Source organism: Epargyreus clarus, unplaced genomic scaffold, assembly GCF_041222505.1.
Source record: "Epargyreus clarus isolate Ecla_fem2 unplaced genomic scaffold, WU_Ecla_fem_2.2 ptg000024l, whole genome shotgun sequence".
Taxonomy (NCBI): Eukaryota; Metazoa; Arthropoda; class Insecta; order Lepidoptera; family Hesperiidae; genus Epargyreus; species Epargyreus clarus.
This window is the reverse complement of record NW_027332231.1, coordinates 13,459,956-13,480,185: the sequence shown is the minus strand read 5'-3', so window position 1 is coordinate 13,480,185 and position 20,230 is coordinate 13,459,956. Positions and strand designations below refer to the sequence as shown.

General features: G+C 36.3%; 2 protein-coding genes across 4 annotated transcripts in view; one reads left to right on the top strand and one right to left on the bottom strand.

Annotated features, from left to right (window-relative positions):
- Nedd4 (E3 ubiquitin-protein ligase Nedd4) overlaps positions 1-6,268 on the bottom strand; it is a 33,860-nt gene extending 27,592 nt beyond the window's left edge. For all 3 annotated transcript variants that reach the window (XM_073086932.1, XM_073086934.1, XM_073086933.1), the window contains exons 1-3: positions 5,960-6,268; positions 2,749-2,828; positions 1,489-1,570 (exon numbers count right to left, since the gene is read on the bottom strand). In XM_073086932.1, the coding sequence (XP_072943033.1) occupies positions 1,489-1,570; positions 2,749-2,828; positions 5,960-5,983 (186 nt within the window). In that variant the 5' untranslated portion in view covers positions 5,984-6,268. The remainder of the gene's footprint in view (positions 1-1,488; positions 1,571-2,748; positions 2,829-5,959) is intronic.
- Positions 6,269-10,691: 4,423 nt separating this feature from the next.
- Positions 10,692-18,594, top strand: Not11 (CCR4-NOT transcription complex subunit 11). Its single transcript, XM_073086518.1, has 10 exons — positions 10,692-10,832; positions 12,232-12,323; positions 12,734-12,957; positions 13,380-13,540; positions 15,206-15,356; positions 15,698-15,826; positions 15,970-16,161; positions 17,252-17,391; positions 17,541-17,706; positions 18,361-18,594. Exons 1-10 carry the CDS (start codon positions 10,777-10,779, stop codon positions 18,484-18,486), a joined length of 1,437 nt encoding a protein of 478 aa, XP_072942619.1. The 5' UTR covers positions 10,692-10,776; the 3' UTR covers positions 18,487-18,594.
- Positions 18,595-20,230: the final 1,636 nt, after the last annotated feature.

Sequence of the window (20,230 nt, the reverse complement as noted above, 5' to 3'; positions counted from 1 at the left end):
ATTTTCATACACCTCTGATTTTCAAATTTATGTACGTATTAGAAATTAATTATCACTTGCTCAAACGGTGAAGGAAAACATCGTGAGGAAACCTGCATACCTGAGAGATTTATAAAAAAAAATCTTAAAGGTATGTGAATTCTACCAATACGCACTTGACCAGCGCGGTGGACTACGGCCTAATCCTTCTCATTCTGAGAGGAGACCCGTGCCCAGAAGTGGGACAGTAATGGGTTGATGATGATGATGATGATGATGAAATATTTTTATATGAAAATTCCTTTAAAACTCTAACCGTCTAATATTGGCACATACCTGAATCTCAATGCATTTTCACATGAGGAGTTTTATTTTCATTACCGGTACTTGATCCAAAATAAGAAAAAAATCGTACTGCATTTTTACAATAGCAACATTACAAACCAATAACAAATTTATGATTTAATTTTTTTAAATGTCACTATAGCCACTAAACGTTATAACCGCCATGCTTCTACTATATAAATAACTCTTTGTAATAAAAAGTGATGAAAAATAACTGCTTTTCTTATATTTTTCACAACAAAATTAAGGCTTAAGTATGTTTATCAGAAATGAATCGTGGGGCAATATACTCTCATTTTGAATCACTATCTAATTGAAACACCAACAAACAATTAATACAAATCATTTTTAAATAGTACTATTAATTTTCTCAATCTAAATATTAATGGCTTTCAGACGAAGCGATAACGGATTTATAATATACATTTGATTGATGTAAAAATACATTAAAAAACGCGCGTTTAACACGGTTAATGTGCATAGTGTGCTTGGCGACCTCGACCGCTTCGCCTACTCACGACCTCTTAAATTCGTTAAGTCAATCGTGTAACAATATCCGAAAATTGATATACGTAGTATAGGGAATTAATATATTAGTACCAGTATATAAAAAAAAAAACCTTGTTCAAAGGTTTTTGTGTAAGGAAGTAATAAATACAGTCAACTTAATGTAAACTGACTGAAGAATAAGTGGTATGGTCATGTTAAAAGAGCCGGGGTCGGAACCCCTGTGGTCATCTAACAAATTGATTGAACTAAGAAAGTCCTAACATCGTTAGCTCTGCAATATTATATTGCCCTTCAAACAGATGATCTACTCCATTCAGACGAATCCTTACTTTTGTTTGAATGGTGGTCTTTTAAGTACCCAGATATTTCTTCAGGGTTGGATTCAGATGGAATGAATGATACATAATCATTTACTCATTCAAGTAGCAAACGTAGCGTTGTAAGCTCTTAAAACCGTCTGAAAATTTGAATTTAACAAGTGCATCATTAGATTGAAATGTTAAATTTGGAATGCATCAGATACCTCATTGTCGACTGTATAAGGTTAACAAAGTGGACCAATAATATGAAGCACAATCACTACTAATACATAGATCATAATAGAATCCGCCGTAAGCTATCCAAAAAATATTGTATTGCCTTTTGTACACTTACCTTTTTCTTGGTTTTCGTAAGAAATGTCTCAACAATAACATCTCCGTCGACCTTTTGGAGCTCCACACGCACATAGGGATCACTGAAAAATTTCAAAAACATAGGTAAAACATAACATAACAAAACCAAAACATGTACATTTAAAAAACAAATTCGTATATTACGTAAGAGAAATTGTTTTTTTTTATAATAAGTAAGTGGCTACTGCCGCCCAAGGACATCTGTAATCAACCCCAGATAGGATTAGATATTCCTACCTAAGGTCGGCCACAGATGCGCCGCTACCCCTGAGGACTAAGCTGGAACGCCTCGGAAAAGTATGTCTCCGTCAGGTCTTATCACACCCTTCAAACCACAACACAGCAGCTTTAACGTTTAACACTGCTGTTATGAGGCAGGAATAGGTGTGGCGGTGGTGCCGCCGGAGTCAACCCATAAAGGGTTTTACCACCTTCACCTTATGTTAAAATATCTGAATGTCTAAAGCTAGGCGTTGGACCTGAGTGGCGGCTGCCAGGATCAAAACGTTCAGAGGGTACATTTTGCCCTTCCATAAAGCAGAGTGTGGCTGAGTTTCTCATTAAAATAAACCTATAGAAAAAAATTACCAATTTTGATCATTCATGAATTCTTTAATGACACACTCCAACCGTCGTTGACGTAAAATTACACATTTAAATTAATTGATAAGTTTCCGCAATGCTTATCCTTTAACAATTAATGAATCATTAGTTGAAATTACTGTTTATTCACTTAGCATGATTTTTAACGTACATTTTTATACGATTATATGAAGCAGCACCTATAAAATAGTCCCATCGTTGAAACATTGTACTGTAGCCTCTAGCGGCTTAGGGGGGGGGGGGGGGGGGGGCGGTCCGCCCCGGGCCCCCTATCGTGAAGGGCCTCCAAACACAGTTGCTATGAAATGGGTATCAAGTCGGCCAAAAAAAAGTCACCGAATCGCAGGCGATTTTTTTACATTGGATGCCCCATTCAACTTTTCGCCTCGGGCCTACGACAACCTTATACCGCCACTGACTTTGCTTTTGCTTTCTCAATTACATAGTTAAGGAGACGGTTGACAGATTTAAATAAACAAAATTAACATGTAACACTCTTCCATTACTAAATTAACAATTAGGACGGCAGTCGACCGGCAGGAGATTAAGCGACTGCTCAGTAGTTTAAGCAAGCCTACGCTACTATCGTTCACACGACAGTTGTCATTGAGCGATTAGCCTTAGGGATTTCACTGACCTTGCACCAAATATATCCTTCTTAGCCAATGAGTAGGCCCCCACTATCTTCAAACGTAGCAGGAAGCTGTTCTCATCAGTCTGAAAACAAAACAGCAATCACAATAAACACTAGTTTCTATGAATATTTTTCTTGCATTGAATACTAGAACAGCAGAACTTGTCATGCTTCTTTATTATAACCCTTATATAATAAGCATAATTGTATAATAAAGACAAAAACCTGACTAGTTAAAAAAGCCTGTCACTCGCAAAAGTTTTGACAAATCCAACAATACAGCATGAGAGATTCATATGGTCGAAAAATATTACCCTCTTTAGAAGCTGCAAAAAATTAGATGGACTATATGTCACCTACAATTTAATAGTGTGAAAATTTCATCCATAACCAAACAGTAGGTACAGGAGTCAAAATCTCGAAAATTTAAATGAAAATCCAGGCTAATATTTTAACACATCATTTAAGTGAAGAATCTCCCAGAAAGTTTAGTCATCTAATACAACAAACTTTGGTAAAAAAACGTATTGAAAAACAAGTGTTTAACTGATAAAATTATGTAGAAATAGCTCCAGCCTCACATGGTATATTAGCATAAGTTGCCATTGTTTAAAATTTTTTTTTTTAAATATGTTTGTGGAGTTTCTTTCACTGCGTCTTCTCCATAATGAAAAACCTTGTAAATGTACTTAAAACAAAATATTTAGTTTTTATTTTACGATTAGTGTTAATTTCTTTAATTATTATTCCATTCAGTTACATTGCTACTGATAAAGTTGATTACCATTATAATAACAGGAAAATTCTATGCAATACTAATAATTGACATAAAAATATATGGTGTAATAAACTTTTTTTATAAACATGAGTCATTTAAGGTTGTAATATATAGGAATAAATATCTGTACAATTATTATATAAGTAATATATTGGGTAAATATATATAATGTTTTTTTTAATTCCGGAAATAAATTAATTTGAATCTACAATTGATAATCGCATAACTAGATTTTCAAATATCACAATACATATACTGTATATATGTCTTGCCATATTTGAAAATCTAGTTCCCTAAAAACAAGATAGAAAAATAAACTAACCATATAAACATCTGTATATCTAATTCAATGTAAAGTAGAAATTTACAAATTCCATATGTAATGTATAGATTGAATGGGGTTATATAAGTTATATTATATTTCTTGCAAATATTCCAAAATCAATCCACAGGAAGTATGTAGAAAAACTGGTCAAAATATGTTGTATTAAATAAATCATGTTTATGATAATAGGAAGAACAATTGCCTATCTATTCTATAAGGATAGTTTGTAAACGTTGTTTGCAATTATTTAAATTCTATTTAAGTTTATTAATAGGTAATTAGGTAATGAAAATAATATCTGATACCAACTTGATTACCAAATTGAATCAATGAGTAGTGATCTAGTAAGACTCATCACATAGCAATTGAAATTTCTTAGAACTGAGAGAGAGTGTGAGTCACCATATCATATGCACAAACTATACAATTTCCAAAAATATCTACAGTAATAGAACTGTTACACAGCACCACTCAATAATTAATAAATTGTTTCAATTAAAAATGTAATGCAAAATGGCTTGTATGAGTGTCCCACACATGTCTTATAGAAAAAGTAAGAGAGATGCTGCCTTTTTTTCATACAATATTTGAAGAAACAATTTTATGATAAGCTGGATAGGTTGTCCAATGTTTTTTGATCAAAAAAAATACAACCTACTATCACCTATTATCACCATTGGATATATAAATAATCTAAGGTAGTAAGGTTAATAACATTTTTGTGTTATAAATAAATGTTTCAATTGTTTTTAATATACACTTCTCAGTAATCAGTTTACAAACAAAGACGTGAGGTGCTGAAATTTTTCGAAACTGTGAAGGTAGACCCCACTACTGGACTCCCCACAACTGAAGACACCTGGTACATGCTCAACCATTCTGATTTAATGCAGATTGGTAAATACAGTTTTTTCATTACTAAAATGTTCATAACTCCAAAACACAGGATATAAGCTTAATATTTTGTTTCAAGAGCTGTATATAGTTTTATATATATAATATAGTCATCTTTAGTTCATATTTTAGGTTATTTCCCCTGTAAGTATTATGCAATTTGTTCCAATAACACCTTATCTAGGTAAACCTCTCCTGCTGTAGTAAATTAGTACAGATAAGAATTAACGTCTAAAACAATGAGAATTGACATACATAGAAAGTACTTTACTCTTTACCAGCCTTAAGGATCCCAATTTTCTTTTTTATAAATTAGGAGTAGCCAATGAGCATGCAGTCCATCTGATGGTAAATGGCTACCATCGCCCATGGACGTCAGCCATGAAACCCAGATAGGATTAGATTGCTACCTGAGGTCAGCCACAGATGCACCACTACCCCTGAGGACTAAGCAGAATGCCTCGGAAAAGTATGTCACCATTAAACCAGAACACAGCGCTGCTGTTATTAGTAGTAAATTTAACAATTGCCAATGATAACATCTTTAGATTGTGTAGGTGTCTTTATATAGTCATTTTTTATTAACAGTGTATAAGATTAAGATATAACTCAATTGCATCACTCTCATCATAATGCCTTTTAAAAATTGTAAAACAACTAACAAATTGCAATAATTCTTGAACTGATAGTCATCCACCCAAAACAATCCCACTGATGGGGACCGGTCACCTGGGAGAGAGAGACAATTAGGCTGCACCCTAATTAGGCTGCTGCTAGGCAAGTGAAAATAGGTAGACCTGACACAGCATTGAGAATGTTTTGAGAACTTTCAGGTTTCCTCACAAGATCATAATTCCAACCTCAAGCCTTCCAATTTACTTGACTGTTTATAACAACTAGGCTATCTATTATTCTTATTATTACATTTACACACTTACTGACACAAATGATCCATAAGCAGTCTAATAGAAGCAAAACTTCGTATAGTAACTAAGTCTAAGTACTAGAAAATTAGTTACATATAAAACATTTTTCTAACACATTTGCATACATGATATTTGTTATCTGTTAGGAATACGGAAATGCGAAATTTATTCATATCGATGTCTATTCAAATAGAGAATATTTAAATGTTGAACCGATCACAAGGACATGTTTACGTACAGCCGATGATGTTTGTTTTTTATTTTTTTTATTCGATACCAAAGTCAACTTACACGTGAATCCGACTGCCAAGCCATCACCCATGTGAAATTACACTAATATTTAAACGCAATAACAAACAATTGGTGATTCTTTTTTTGGTCCATCGGTCAGAATAACTTATATTGACACGTTAGCTAGGCGATATTCCACTACGTTTCCGAAACTACACTTAGTCCACATTAGAAACGGTTGCCTACTACGCTGTACAACTAAAAATCTACACACCAAAACTGTTCTAAACACTACAATTGAAGAAACACACAAATAAAAAACTAAAATATCATTGAACTATCCACTGCACTGTGTGACAGAAAGACAAAGTGACACATCGCATTGACAACTTTGACAAACTGTCATTGAAACTTTTTTACGCATTACTCTTCGTTTTACGCATTTCTTTGTTTTGCCTTAAGTAAAGTTATGCAAATCAAAATATTGCAGTTTTTCTAAGTGATAGTCTTATATCAAAAGTGAAACTTGCGATTAAATTCGCAAGTTTCACTTACTACTTACTAGAACATACTTACAACTATTAGATATATTTTTAAGCTTCAGTATCATTAAATAATTTGACAATGTAACTCTGACTTCACCACAATACAATGGGGTCAAAAGGGGTTAAATGGCATAATAAATATAAATTCGTTTTTGCAATCTGAGTCCTTGGCTTTGTACATCAATAATTTAAAAAGTAGTTAAATATTGTAATCGTGAACACTCTGTCAACGTGAACAATCAGCGTAAGATAATACATAAAGATGTAGGATAATCGATGTTATCATTAGAATGATAATAAAATGTAATTATTTATAACTTTTTACACTTTTTTGCTACGATTGGTGAATCATCATTGACCACAGAATATGGTGTAGTTTTAGGGCATAATAGAGAATCTCTACTTTATGTACCTACAGTACAGTTTATTACGAAGGCATAGTGAATTAGTGACACTATAAGACGAATTACATTGAACCGTACATGTTCTTTGATGCAGACTACTCGTATAAATAAGGCCATGATAGTAGCGGTTACTTAGCCTTCATATTCATTGATCAGTATTGTTTGAATCTTAAGCATCTTATCATTCAAGCAGCCTCTAACTCTAAAATAAATTAACGCACCTAAATATGAAGATTCGCATAAGAATATCTAATAATTTGTAGATATACTATAAGCTAACAAATAGGTGAAAAGTTCATAATTATCTTATGACTGATCGCGCCGTAATTCATGTTTTAGCCTGGCTAAGGGCACAAAAATAGCCTATCAAGGGCAATTAAGCCCTTGATAGGCTATATTTGACTAATGATTGTGTTAAGGCCGCATTTATGGTAAACAACCATTTATTCAAACTATGCTATTTTAACAATTATTAACAATAACTGTTTTATTATAAATACCGTTAGCTCCTAGCATTAGATTATTAGATTTGCACTGATTAGTGACAACATAAAGACGGTCAGTTAACCGTACCTGTTGAAAAGTCTATTGAAATGCTGTTTGAAATGTATTTTGCTAATAATTTGATGTGTGTTTGATGCAATATAAAAATTAAAAGTTCCACATCAACATATTCCTTTAAAATAAAAAGGAGGACGTAGTCTGATCAAGGTCAGGAAAGGCAATATCTAATACAAAATTGTAGATTTCTAGAAATTTTGACATGTTGACCAACACTTTTCACATTATATTAATTCTCTTACACATGTTCATACTCATTTATCACACTGGAGCTCTAAACTTAACTGGATGTGACTGGAAATCAATCCCAAATGCGTTTATGTATATTTGGACGCAGGATAGGAGGACTAAATTGGATTGACCTTGCAATAAAATCACTGCTAGCATCAGTGCAAAGAACGCGAATGAGAGCACCGCCACAATCAGACTACTTATTAGTGTTTAAGTAAGTTAACAGATTTCGTTCCCGAAGGATTTCGACTCTAGACTGAGTTAAGACATGGCCTACAACCTACAGAACTATTTCATTTCAGTCGTCCAGGTCGAAATTCCATTTTTTTCCATTTCTAACATCACTTCTTTACACATAGATGTTACTCTGCTGTATTATATACATCTACATATTACTTTTTAAATATTTAACATAATAATAACTACCTACGTAGTATTACTTACCCCAGAGTAATTTGTATGACTAGTCCTTTGGTTTAGTTTCAAGCCCGGAAACCACGGTTCATATAGGAATAAATTACTTTCTCGGTAGTAATAGCCTAGCCCAAAAACAGACTGCGCTACAAACATTGCTACCCCACAAATGGAAACCGGAACTACCGGTAAAACTATAATAGTGGTAGTGGTTGAATATTAAATGGAGTTTTCACATTTGAAGTTGGAATAAATCATAAAAGAAAGATAAGAGGCAATGACCTACTTTTAAAAACCAATATTGATAAGACTGTGAGGTTTCCATGATCTACATCCCCACATCTCGATTGGAACCCGGAAGTTCTACACTACACGTCATGTCACCTACCCACGACCACAACCGCAAGAGCAACATAAACATTATCTATTTACCTGTGTTTATTGTTTAATATCATTTAATTCTCGTGATTCATACATTATAAGGTATTTATTCTTTCAGTGTCTATTAAATACCTTCGGCGATGCGAGTTACGATAAATATAGAGAACACATTTAAATTTTAAAATAGTGCATGAAGATCAAAATATGCTCTGATATAACGTAATCATAATACGTGCATGTCTAAATGTCAAATTACCTACATCGTTACGACGCAATTAAAACGCCAAATTTAACGACCTGAAAAATAAATCGGTGCGATAGAAGTACCTGATATTGCAGGGACAGGCGTGGTTCTCTGGGCAGTTCATTTTGTCGTCTCCACGAAGACCAAGAGGACGATCTGCTTCTATGTGGGATGAATTCCAGCGGCCTTATGTTATGCATGACGGCGACCGAGCGGATATCTCGCATTTCGGATCAAAACCTCATAAGTATATGAGCACACCATCACTTTTGTTTTAGTAAGGACAATTACTATTTTTATGTATTTGGATGAATATTTACAACACGAAAAGCATCCAAGATGGCGCTCCGGCGCGCCATATGACTCCCGTAATCTTATCGCAAGAAATGGGCACGATAAAAGAAGTGAGCGTATACAATTAGCAGAACGATGATAACTCACTTCGGGCCGGTCATGTAAGGTTTATAAGCTCGGTTGGCGTTAATTTGCTTGATAACTATACCAGTCATTGAAATACTTCGTCTTTATTGTTCGAATACGCCTATCACCTGCTCTGGTGTGCTCTATCGATGAATAATTATTTACTAAATGCTTCTGTTTCTGAAATATGACTCATTTGTACTGTTAAGATACTGTAAAATACCTTAACAAAGTACCTGATATACTAAATATGACAAAGCAAAATAAATATTTTGTAATCTTACTAAGTAAGGGACTTTTTATTGTTTTAAATAAATATTCTTCTCTCTATCCTTGTAGCCCCACACAAATATTTCTTTTCATGGATTTTATGAACAAACGTGGATTTTAGCTGAGAATCGAACCCCGCTACCTTCCGCGCATTAATACAGTATGGTAAACGCAAAATACTGCAGTACTTGGGTCGAGGGGTGAGGATAAGTATTAATTTTATTTGTATCTTGAAAATAACGCGCACAATTGTATCATATAATATAGAAATTCTGTCCTATGAAATTGGTTACATATGTTAAAGGGCGGCAATGACCATTTACCACAGTGACCAGTGACCACATTAGTTGTACTGAAAGTTAATTATTTTTTACAACAATCTTACAAAAAATGTTACATCTTTATTGCTCAATTGTTATTATTTTTATATAATGCAAAATTACCGGCACGTAACCCAAATCACTTACACTGGTTGTGAAATACAAAGGCTATTATGGATTGTTTCAGAAGTAGGGATAGAACAATGGCAATTAAAAGCATGCTCACAGAGTACATTTGTATGGTTTGGAACTCGTCTATACTAATATTATAAAGAGGGAAACTTTGTATGTTTGTTTGATTGTAATGAATAGGCTCAAAAAGTACTAGACCGATTTTAAAAATTCTTTCACTATTCGAAAGCTACATTATCCACGAGTAACATAGGCTATATTTTATATGAAATATATTTGATAAATAGATTTTATGGCGGTACAAAGTTTGCCGGGTCAGCTAGTATTTTATATGTTAGATGTTGAGACGATGTGGTCACTTACCGCAACTCGTCGAGAGATGGCGCCACAATGGTTTCATTTTCGTAATTGTGTTCCCTATAATAAGGACATAAATTAAAGCGATTTAAACTAATGCTGTAAATAGTATAATATTGCACTAAAAATATAACATAGAATTCAAATTGGTATTTAAGAATAATCAAAATGTTACATTCATTTGTAGCATACGTTTGTAGCATATGCTAACGGTTATATACCAATATATATACCTCATATTGTTTAGTGAAAAAGGAGGGTACACTGGGGTAGCGTAATTTTAAATGGAAATTGAACAATTAAGTTTATGAATTGAAAAAATAGCATAAAATTTAATTATTTGGTGGTATTTAAATAAAAAGTATAGCTAAATTGAATTTATAAATATAAAAAATAACAAAAAAAACACTTGAACAAGTATTATTAAACCATTGCGGCTCTATATATTTATAAACGGGGGTGAAATTTTCCCATAAAAAACTGACAAGTGTCATTGTGAAAATTGTTTTGTGTTTTGAGCTTTTGACATTTACCAAGTAGACAGCTGAGCGATTTCAGCAATTTTTTAAACACTGTTTTTTCGTGAAATTTTAATGGAATGAGTGCGAAAATGTCGCAACAATTGATAAACGAGAACAGCAAATATATTTTAGAGTGAGTTATAGTATAATTCGATGTTTTTACAAAAATCTTTAAGTATCGTATGATCGTATAAAATTATTGTATGTTATTACCGAAAAGTCGTTTCATAGCATATTTATGGACTTTTCACAAATCGGAAGTAGAAAATAAGCGTCTACTGCTCAATCAGTTCAATGATTATTGCGAAACATGATCATCCATTTTGAATTAAATCAATATCAATGTTACAATGTAAGCAAACAATAGATGTCATATTATCGGCAAGTTGCAACTGCATGATCTCTACGTTTATCTGCTTTATGAACATTATTTATACACTTGTACAGATAGGTCATTGTTTCGGGTGGCCTGTTTATTTAAAAATATATTTTTCGATATTAAAACATGTTTGCTTTTTAAATTTTTGTAATAAAAATTATTGGTTCTCTATTTTCCGACTATAATTATCTCAATGAACCAAATTGTTTAAAGTAACTTAATTAATATTTTCACAATTATGTTGAAGGTAATTTTTTTATTTCTTTTTATCTGATATATATTATTTTATTTTTAATTAAGATTATATGTTATAGCCATAATTTGTTGTATATACTCTTATATTTAGTAATTTACAAAATGTGTATTCATTATAAAACCAGATTGAAAATAGTTTTTTTGTTAAATATTTTGAGTTACCGATATATTATATTATTATTAATTTGGTAGAGAACAAGCCTACCTTCAGAGTGATAGTACATTGGCTACTATGGCTAGAGCAACATAGCTTTAGGAATTAAGCTGTGATTTATGCGATTGTAAAAAGTTGCTAGTGAGTGTTCAATAGCTTATGCGTCTATAAAGATATTTGAAGATCCAACTCCACTTATGCATAACAACTACAAACTTAAATAATGTTGGAATTAATTCAAAGTTGAATGGTACTTCTAATAAATGTTTAAGACACATTAGACATCTGAGTGGTACTTATGGGTGCAGCCTGGTCAGTTTTCAATAAGTGAATATTATATTATTGTATTGTCAGTGGTTTATATTTTAATTGTTTTTCTATGGGGATGGTATTGACTTCAACATGGGGTTGATTAGAGCTACAACAATTTCATATGGTATTTATAACTCAATTCTTCCCGATAAGTCTATGTAATTTTGCTTGTGCTATTTTGATTATGCCTATCACTGGACATACAGGAATAATATAAAAATTCTGATGTTTCCCCTTGATCCACTTATAATCAATGACAAACACAAGCTTGTATAATAGAGGTAATTACATAAAATTTCCTGTACAGCACTGGCATAAAGCTTCAAATTTCAATAACATGAAACGTGCAACAGACTGTTTTAAGATTTGTATTCATAAATGGAATCATGATTTAAACATTTATTGACATAATATGCATGATATGTTTTACAGCCTATTCTCGGAGCAAACTGTTGACTCACAAAGTTTGGAATCAATATGCGCTCAAGTGCAGAAGAGATTTCCAAAGAATGAACATTTCAACCGTAAGCATATATCTATACAACTCAATGATATCTATGTTAGCCTTATGCAAATGGTCATTTTTAACAAAGAGCAAATTTAATACAACTCATATTAACTTAGATTGCTAAATCTCACATAATGTCTGATCTATGATGCATTGTTACCTCTAAGGACTAATTTGAAATGCATCGGATTAGTATGTTTCCCTTACCACACCATTTAAACCAGATCACAATATTGCTTAACGCTGTTGCTATTGCACAGTAATTTGTGTGACAGTACCTTAAAAAATATCATGTTGTATTTCATGTTTCATGAGTTTCCTTTATGACACTATTAAGTTAACAGTCATATGATAGAGTGTCATATCAATATCACATTTACATCATCATACAGTAAGTGCGTAATTCAATTCTCCAACCATTTACAGTGTGTCTTCTCCTCGCGTCGCTGATAACCAGCGGAGACCTGACTCTGCCCGGGCAACGGGTGGTAGCTCTGGCGCTGATCTTCGACATATACAAAGGGGACAATCCCTTCAGCTCCCTCTACCTCCACCTGTTGGAAGGGAAGCCAGGGCTACAGCCACTCGCGCCACAGGAGAGGCACTTCATTGCCCAGCTGCATGGCTTCTTGACAGCCAATGTTAAAGATGTGAGTTGTTTTTATGTTTTGGTTTTAAGTTGTTAGTATTTTTCAATTGTTAGTAGGTAGTTATTTTGTGCATTAGAATTTGGTGCTTTTATTTATTGTTTAGAAGTGTGCAAAAAGGCAGAAATACTCAAAGTCATCCAAATTAAGTTTTATTCAAAAGTCAAGTCTTACTATGCATTCCATTCAACAGGTAATTGTGAGTATTGGTAATACTAGAATTATTATTTATTGGGAGAAAAATCTCATTGTGGTGAAAGTTAGTCAGATGTTAAAACATTATGCATATATTTTTATATATCCAATTAGCAATTAATATTGAATAGGTAATCCACCTGAGTAAAGTTGTGGGTACAGCTAGGTTACATTTAAGACATAAGAAGTTTCACAAGTGATAAGTCTGACATAACCTTATTTATCTCCAGGTAATGAAGAAGTCAGCGAAGCAAGTGATGCTGACAGAGGTGCAGGCAAAGGACTTGGAGTTTGACTACTCGTCGCTTCAAGCGCTGGTCGCTGAACGCACCGCGGACATCAGCGCTAACGCTCTCCACACTGTACCCGCGATGGTGCCCGTCAATGATGGGTATTTTATTTTATTTTAATTATTTATCTTTATTGACCATGTTAAAAACAGTGTGGTGCAAAAGGAGGACTTAATGCTAAATAGCATTATCTCCCAGTCAACCTTAGGGATGTGCAGAAAAATTTAAAGCGGGACAACTATACTAAAAAAAAAAAAAGTAATAATAATAAATAGGAAATAAAATAAAATGAAAAAAAAGGGAAGGGAAGGAAAGGAGTACATAAAAAAAGAAAAAATGTGAGAAAAAAAAGAAATAAGATATAAATAGATGAGAAGTAAATACATTTTAAAATAAATTACTACGTGAAAATGAAGAAAAATTGTGTAGACACCATATCTAATGATGAACTAAATTGCAATAGTGAGCAAAGATATTCTTTTTAAAAGTGTATGTGGAGCACATTTTTCTAAGTTCCTCAGGAAGAGCATTCCAGAGCCGCGCTGATTGGAGCGTGAAAGAATTAGAGAGAAACCCAGACCGGTGAAGAGGTAAAGACGGAGCACGAGAGTTAGAGGAACGAAGCTCCCGCTCGTGGAAATCACAGAGATAATAAAATTTAGATTTCAAGTATTCTGGAAGGAAAAGAGAATTAAGTAAATGTAATTGTCTACGTTCACGAATAGGGAGCTATCGGAGCTGGCGACGAAAAGAGGAGATATGGTCGAATTTGCGTAGACAAAAAATTAAACGTATGGAATGGTTAACAAGACGTTCAAGTTTGTTAAGAAGATCTTCGTTAATGTCAAAGTAACACACATCAGCATAATCAATGATGGGAAGGATTAGAGATTGCACAAGATACGTCTTGGTCGAAACGGGTAAAAAGTTCCTGAAACGGTTAAGTGAGCGCAGCGTTGCGTAGACCTTCCGACTAATTTCACTAGCTTTAGCGTTCCAGTTTAAAGTTGAATCCATAAAAAGACCTAAGTTTTTAACCACTGATGAAAAAGGGATAACATTATTGTCAAGAGTGACTGGCGAGACCACGCTTAAATTGAATTTGAAAAGTTGACGCGAACTACCTATAACAATGGCCTGACATTTAGCAGGATTCACACTGACACCAAAATTATGTGACCACATGTTTATAATATTTAGATTATTGTTAATATTGTGAATCCCAATCTCGATGTCATCAACATCGACATGTGTGTAAATCTGCAGGTCGTCCGCATATAGGTGGTAAGAACAATCAAGAGATAAAGTAATGAAATTTATGAAAACGGCGAATAATATGGGAAAGAGAATTCCACCTTGTGGTACACCAGACGTTAGATCAGATCAGGGTAAGTTGTTTTCATAAGATAGATCCTTTGCCGGTCCGTTTTGAAGCCTCCACCTATTACTGCCTTATAACAGTCGTATTCAGCTGTTGAAAGGTGTGCTTAATAAGGTGAAAGAAAAAGCCTTCAGGCGTAGTAAAGCAACTTTGGCCAAACTCAGATAGTATTCTAATACTATCTGGGGTTGATAAGAGATGTCCATGGATGGCAGCATTTACTTACCATCAGGTGGACTACATGCTGCGGCGCTTGCTACTTTGTATAATAAAGAAGAAATAATGTTGAAAAAAAAAACGCAATGATATTATTTGAAAGCATTATCATCACAAATAAAATGCATATATAGTTTTGTATGATGTGTTTATTTTATCTGTGATTCAGGAGTCCGCCAAACCGCATGGCTATGAAGGAGCTGCTGGAGGCGCTGATGGCCAACGAGTACACTCCGCTCCACCGGACCCTGAAGGCCTCGGGACCCATCCCCCCGCCGCCGTTCATGCTCGACAACGCTGAGATAGTATTCTCTAGACATGTAAGTTATTGTATTATTTATTTTGATACGAAACTTTTTTATGTTAGCGAGGGGGAAAACCTTTAAGAGGTATCGATGCCCTGGGAGCGACACACGAATATATGGGATTTTTACCCACTAAAAGCCAAATCAGCGCTACATAGAGGACTCCAGGATATCCACCGGAATGCATTTGGAGTCCACTAAGTATGGTGATGTGGTGAAATCTAGGTAGATTTATATTTGGAAAAAATCTGTCATCATGCCCATTCTAAATTGTGCCGAGGATTGAGACAGTAATTGGTTGATGATGACACCATTTTGTTTTTTAAAGGTTTTAATTCAAATTTAATATCTTGCAGGGCGTTTGGAAGAACCTTGCTAGCAAGGGTGCGTACATACCGCTGTATGACGCCGACTACGAGGGGCTGTTGGGGTTCAAGCCTCCGGAGAAAGTGGAGCGGAAACCGCCCCAGCAGAATAAGCCCAAGGTAACTTGTAGAAGTTAATCTGTTTTTTTATATAATATAGGAGTAGCAGACTAGCATGCAATTCACCTGATGGTAAGTGACTACTGCCGCCCTTGGATTATAGGGATTCCTAATGATGAGCTAATGTTCCCTAATCTTTCCAGGAGGAGAAGAAAGATAAGGCAGAAGAGAAGAAACCGGAGGAGAAAGAGGGCACCAGCGCTGTCGCGGAGGCCAAGGAGTTGACGCAGCTGGCGCTGAAGGGCGCCCTCAGCGTGCCGCACCAGCAGCGGCTGCTGGCGCTGCTCGACCAGGACCCCGCCGTGGTGTACGAGATCGACGTCACGCCCTACCAGGTATGACGTCACGCGCCGCACCAGCAGCGGCTGCTGGCGCTGCTCGACCAGGACCCCGCCGTGGTGTACGAGATCGACGTCACGCCCTACCAGGTATGACGTCACGCGCCGCACCAGCAGCGGCTGCTGGCGCTGCTCGACCAGGACCCCGCCGTGGTGTACGAGATCGACGTCACGCCCTACCAGGTATGACGTCACGCGCCGCACCAGCAGCGGCTGCTGGCGCTGCTCGACCAGGACCCCGCCGTGGTGTACGAGATCGACGTCACGCCCTACCAGGTATGACGTCACGCGCCGCACCAGCAGCGGCTGCTGGCGCTGCTCGACCAGGACCCCGCCGTGGTGTACGAGATCGACGTCACGCCCTACCAGGTATGACGTCACGCGCCGCACCAGCAGCGGCTGCTGGCGCTGCTCGACCAGGACCCCGCCGTGGTGTACGAGATCGACGTCACGCCCTACCAGGTATGACGTCACGCGCCGCACCAGCAGCGGCTGCTGGCGCTGCTCGACCAGGACCCCGCCGTGGTGTACGAGATCGACGTCACGCCCTACCAGGTATGACGTCACGCGCCGCACCAGCAGCGGCTGCTGGCGCTGCTCGACCAGGACCCCGCCGTGGTGTACGAGATCGACGTCACGCCCTACCAGGTATGACGTCACGCGCCGCACCAGCAGCGGCTGCTGGCGCTGCTCGACCAGGACCCCGCCGTGGTGTACGAGATCGACGTCACGCCCTACCAGGTATGACGTCACTGGGAAATATGACGTCAAAAATCTGGTTAAAATCTATTTAGACGATTGAGAGTTCATGTCCAGAGCCTGTGATAAGTTTGGAGTCCAGATTGCGATTAAATGGCGCGAGCGTTTTCAAAATTATAAATTATTTTAATAACCTGTATACAATTTATCTGCTTGCTTGTCTACATTAGCTAATTTCTGAAATCAATCATAATTTTAACGACTGTCCTACATTGTTTCTTAATAATTTATACAAAGCCAACAATTATGTGCAAAAGTGCTAGTGAACAGCACCACACTAAATACTTACGAATAAACTAAACTAAAACGAAATAAAACTTTTCTCCAGCTGCCAGACCTGGTGGAGAACAACCCGATGGTTGCGATATCGGTGCTGCTGAAGCTGATCAACTCGCAGCACATCACCGAGTACTTCAGTGTCCTCGTCAACATGGAGATGTCGCTGCACTCCATGGAAGTTGTCAACAGGTGTGGGTCTTTTGATAAAGTTTTCTCTATCTATTGCGTGTTGACGAGGGATCGTATCATTTAACTATAGAACCGATTGTCATGATATATTGTACACAGGTTGTCACGGCTGTACATTTCTTCTTTTTATATCAAAAATATTTGTCCAGGTTAACAACATCAGTGGACCTGCCCGAGGAGTTCGTGCACCTGTACATATCGAACTGCATCTCGACGTGCGAGACCATCCGCGACCGCTACATGCAGAACCGCCTCGTGCGCCTCGTCTGCGTCTTCCTGCAGTCGCTCATACGGAACAAGATCATCAACGTCAAGGTGAGGGTGGCTAAGGGCCCTAATGTATGTACGTATTGTAAACGACAGATGGCGACAGTCCGGAAGGTCGTAGAATCCCTTGTGGTTCGACTCCGGCGGCACCATCGCCACACCTATTTCTGCTTAATGTTAAGCACTGCTGTGTTCTGGTTTGGAGGGATTGGTAAGGGTGGTTCTCCGAGGTGTTCCAGCTTAGTCCTCAGGAGTAGCGGCGCATCTGTAGCTGACTTCGGGTAGGATTTCCTATCTGGGGTTGATTACAGATGTCCGTGGGCGGCAGTAGCCACTTACTATCAGGTGGACTGCATACGTCTGCTACTGCTTTTACAACAAAAGTCGCCCGTGGTTGCTGACGATGGTGGTCAGCTGTCAGAGGCAGTCGCTAATGACAGCTGGCGGAGATCGGCTATCGTCACTAAACATAAAACTCGGATTTTAGTACATACATTTTTTTAGGTGCGTCTTGAGAGGGAGGTGTTAATGTAATGATTTTTGCAACATAAACTATTTCGCTGAAGCGTTACGTTACTGAACAAATATTTCATTTTTATCGATTTTTTTTAATAACGCCAAAGGAGTATAACTTAAAAAAAATATATTTTTTTTGCTGATTAAAAATATATATATATAAGTTTATATAATTTTTCCTTCTAGGAGCTTTTCATCGAGGTGGAAGCTTTCTGTGTGGAGTTCAGCAGGATCAGAGAGGCTGCTGCGCTGTTCAGGCTGCTCAAACAACTCGACTCCGGAGACGGCCACAAGGAAACTAAGGAGAACTAAAAAGACCAAAGGCAAGGGATGAAGATAAGCTTGAATAAGACTCCGATGTAACCCGTTCCAATAAAGAAATGATTTGTATATCACAATAGGTCGTCAATAAATTAATGATCCATAAATAAAACTGCTAGACCGCTCTGAATATGGAAACGAATCGCGTCGCCATAGCAAATTGTATGACTACACCTGCTCGCAACAACTTCAGGCCGGACTAGCAGTTTGATGCTGACTATACTGAAGTTTTATAGTTTTTGGACCATCATCTATATATAGTGTCCCTTGTGGGAAAGAAGTCCTTTGTGACGTCATATTTCCAAATTAATTTATTTAAACAATTTAAATTACGTTTAACGTCATGCAACTTGATTATGTCTTATAAGAGGTTAAGGATGCCTTTCTTGAGATGTGTAAAATAGCTAAGTTATGGATCTGTATCAAATCCACCGATAGGATTGTTTGACTTTCATTCAATGAAATTACGTTCCATAAAAATCAAACAAAGCATAGCTTTTTTGGTATCAAAAAGAAAATCTTCCAAAGATACGTACCTGTTTGGGAAAGATAAGGGTTTTATAGAATGCGACATATTTTTCCGACATACTCTGATCGACTTCAGGTAGGAATATAATTTTATCTGGGGTTGATCGCAAATGTGCATAATCTTGAGGTGAACTGCATGCTCGTCCTATATTATAAATAGGTTATTACCGCCCTATAGTTAAGCTACCTCGCATATCTCTGGTGTAGGCACCCTTAGGCTCAAGGGTCTTATGTTTACGTCTCATTTTGAGGATCCTGCCTCCCTTGTTTATTGTACCCCTATGATGAAACTTATGGATCACCCTCCAATCCTCTCACTATCTTTCCGTCCGGATAACATTTTCAAAATTTCATTCTATACGTAATAAAAAGGATAGGGTTTAAATATAATATGTTTGTTTTTTTGCTCACAAAATCGTGTTTGACGCCATTTTCAAATCATTATTTTATTGGGCGTGGTTTATACAAGTTGATTTGTGGAGTGTTGCCAGCGTTGTTCGATGTTGCCATCCAACAGTGTTGCCAGAAGTGTATATAGACAGTTTTAGCTCATATTTAAATTGTTACATATGTCATTGACACATAAAAATATCTTCTAATTAAGTATGTTTAAAAAAATTACATTCGCTAATAATTTAGTGACTATTACTTAATATTTTCGTCTATCGAATATTTTCTGTGATCGTCTTCTGTTACATTATTTCGTCCCTAAGAAATTAGTACAAAAAATAGCATAAAAGACAAACTCCATTACTTTTTGTGGTAACAATGTTATATGTAACTATTTGAATGTGTGAGTTTTCTATGTTATCAGTGTTAGTTTTAAGTTGATGTCCAAAGGTGGAATAGATGGGAAAAGCACGTATGTTGTGTGTTGCCACCGTCACTCGTTTTTACCATCTCATGTTGGTGTTGCGAGCAAAATGATCTCAAGAATCCACGCACTGGATGTCAAACTATACGAGTAACGTCCGTTTTTAATAACCAATCTATCCAATGTTTCACCTACCAAAGATTGAAATTTGACAATTTCTGCCTACTAGAAATTTTAAAATTTTATATTTTTAGTAGGTAAAAAATGTTCGGAGTGAATGCCGTAGAGAGGACAGTATATGAATGAAGAAATACAAAAGTTTTAGGACTTTTGGGAAATTTAAAAACACTATACAATCACACTTTCGGAAAATTTTACTTCTTAAATGTTTCT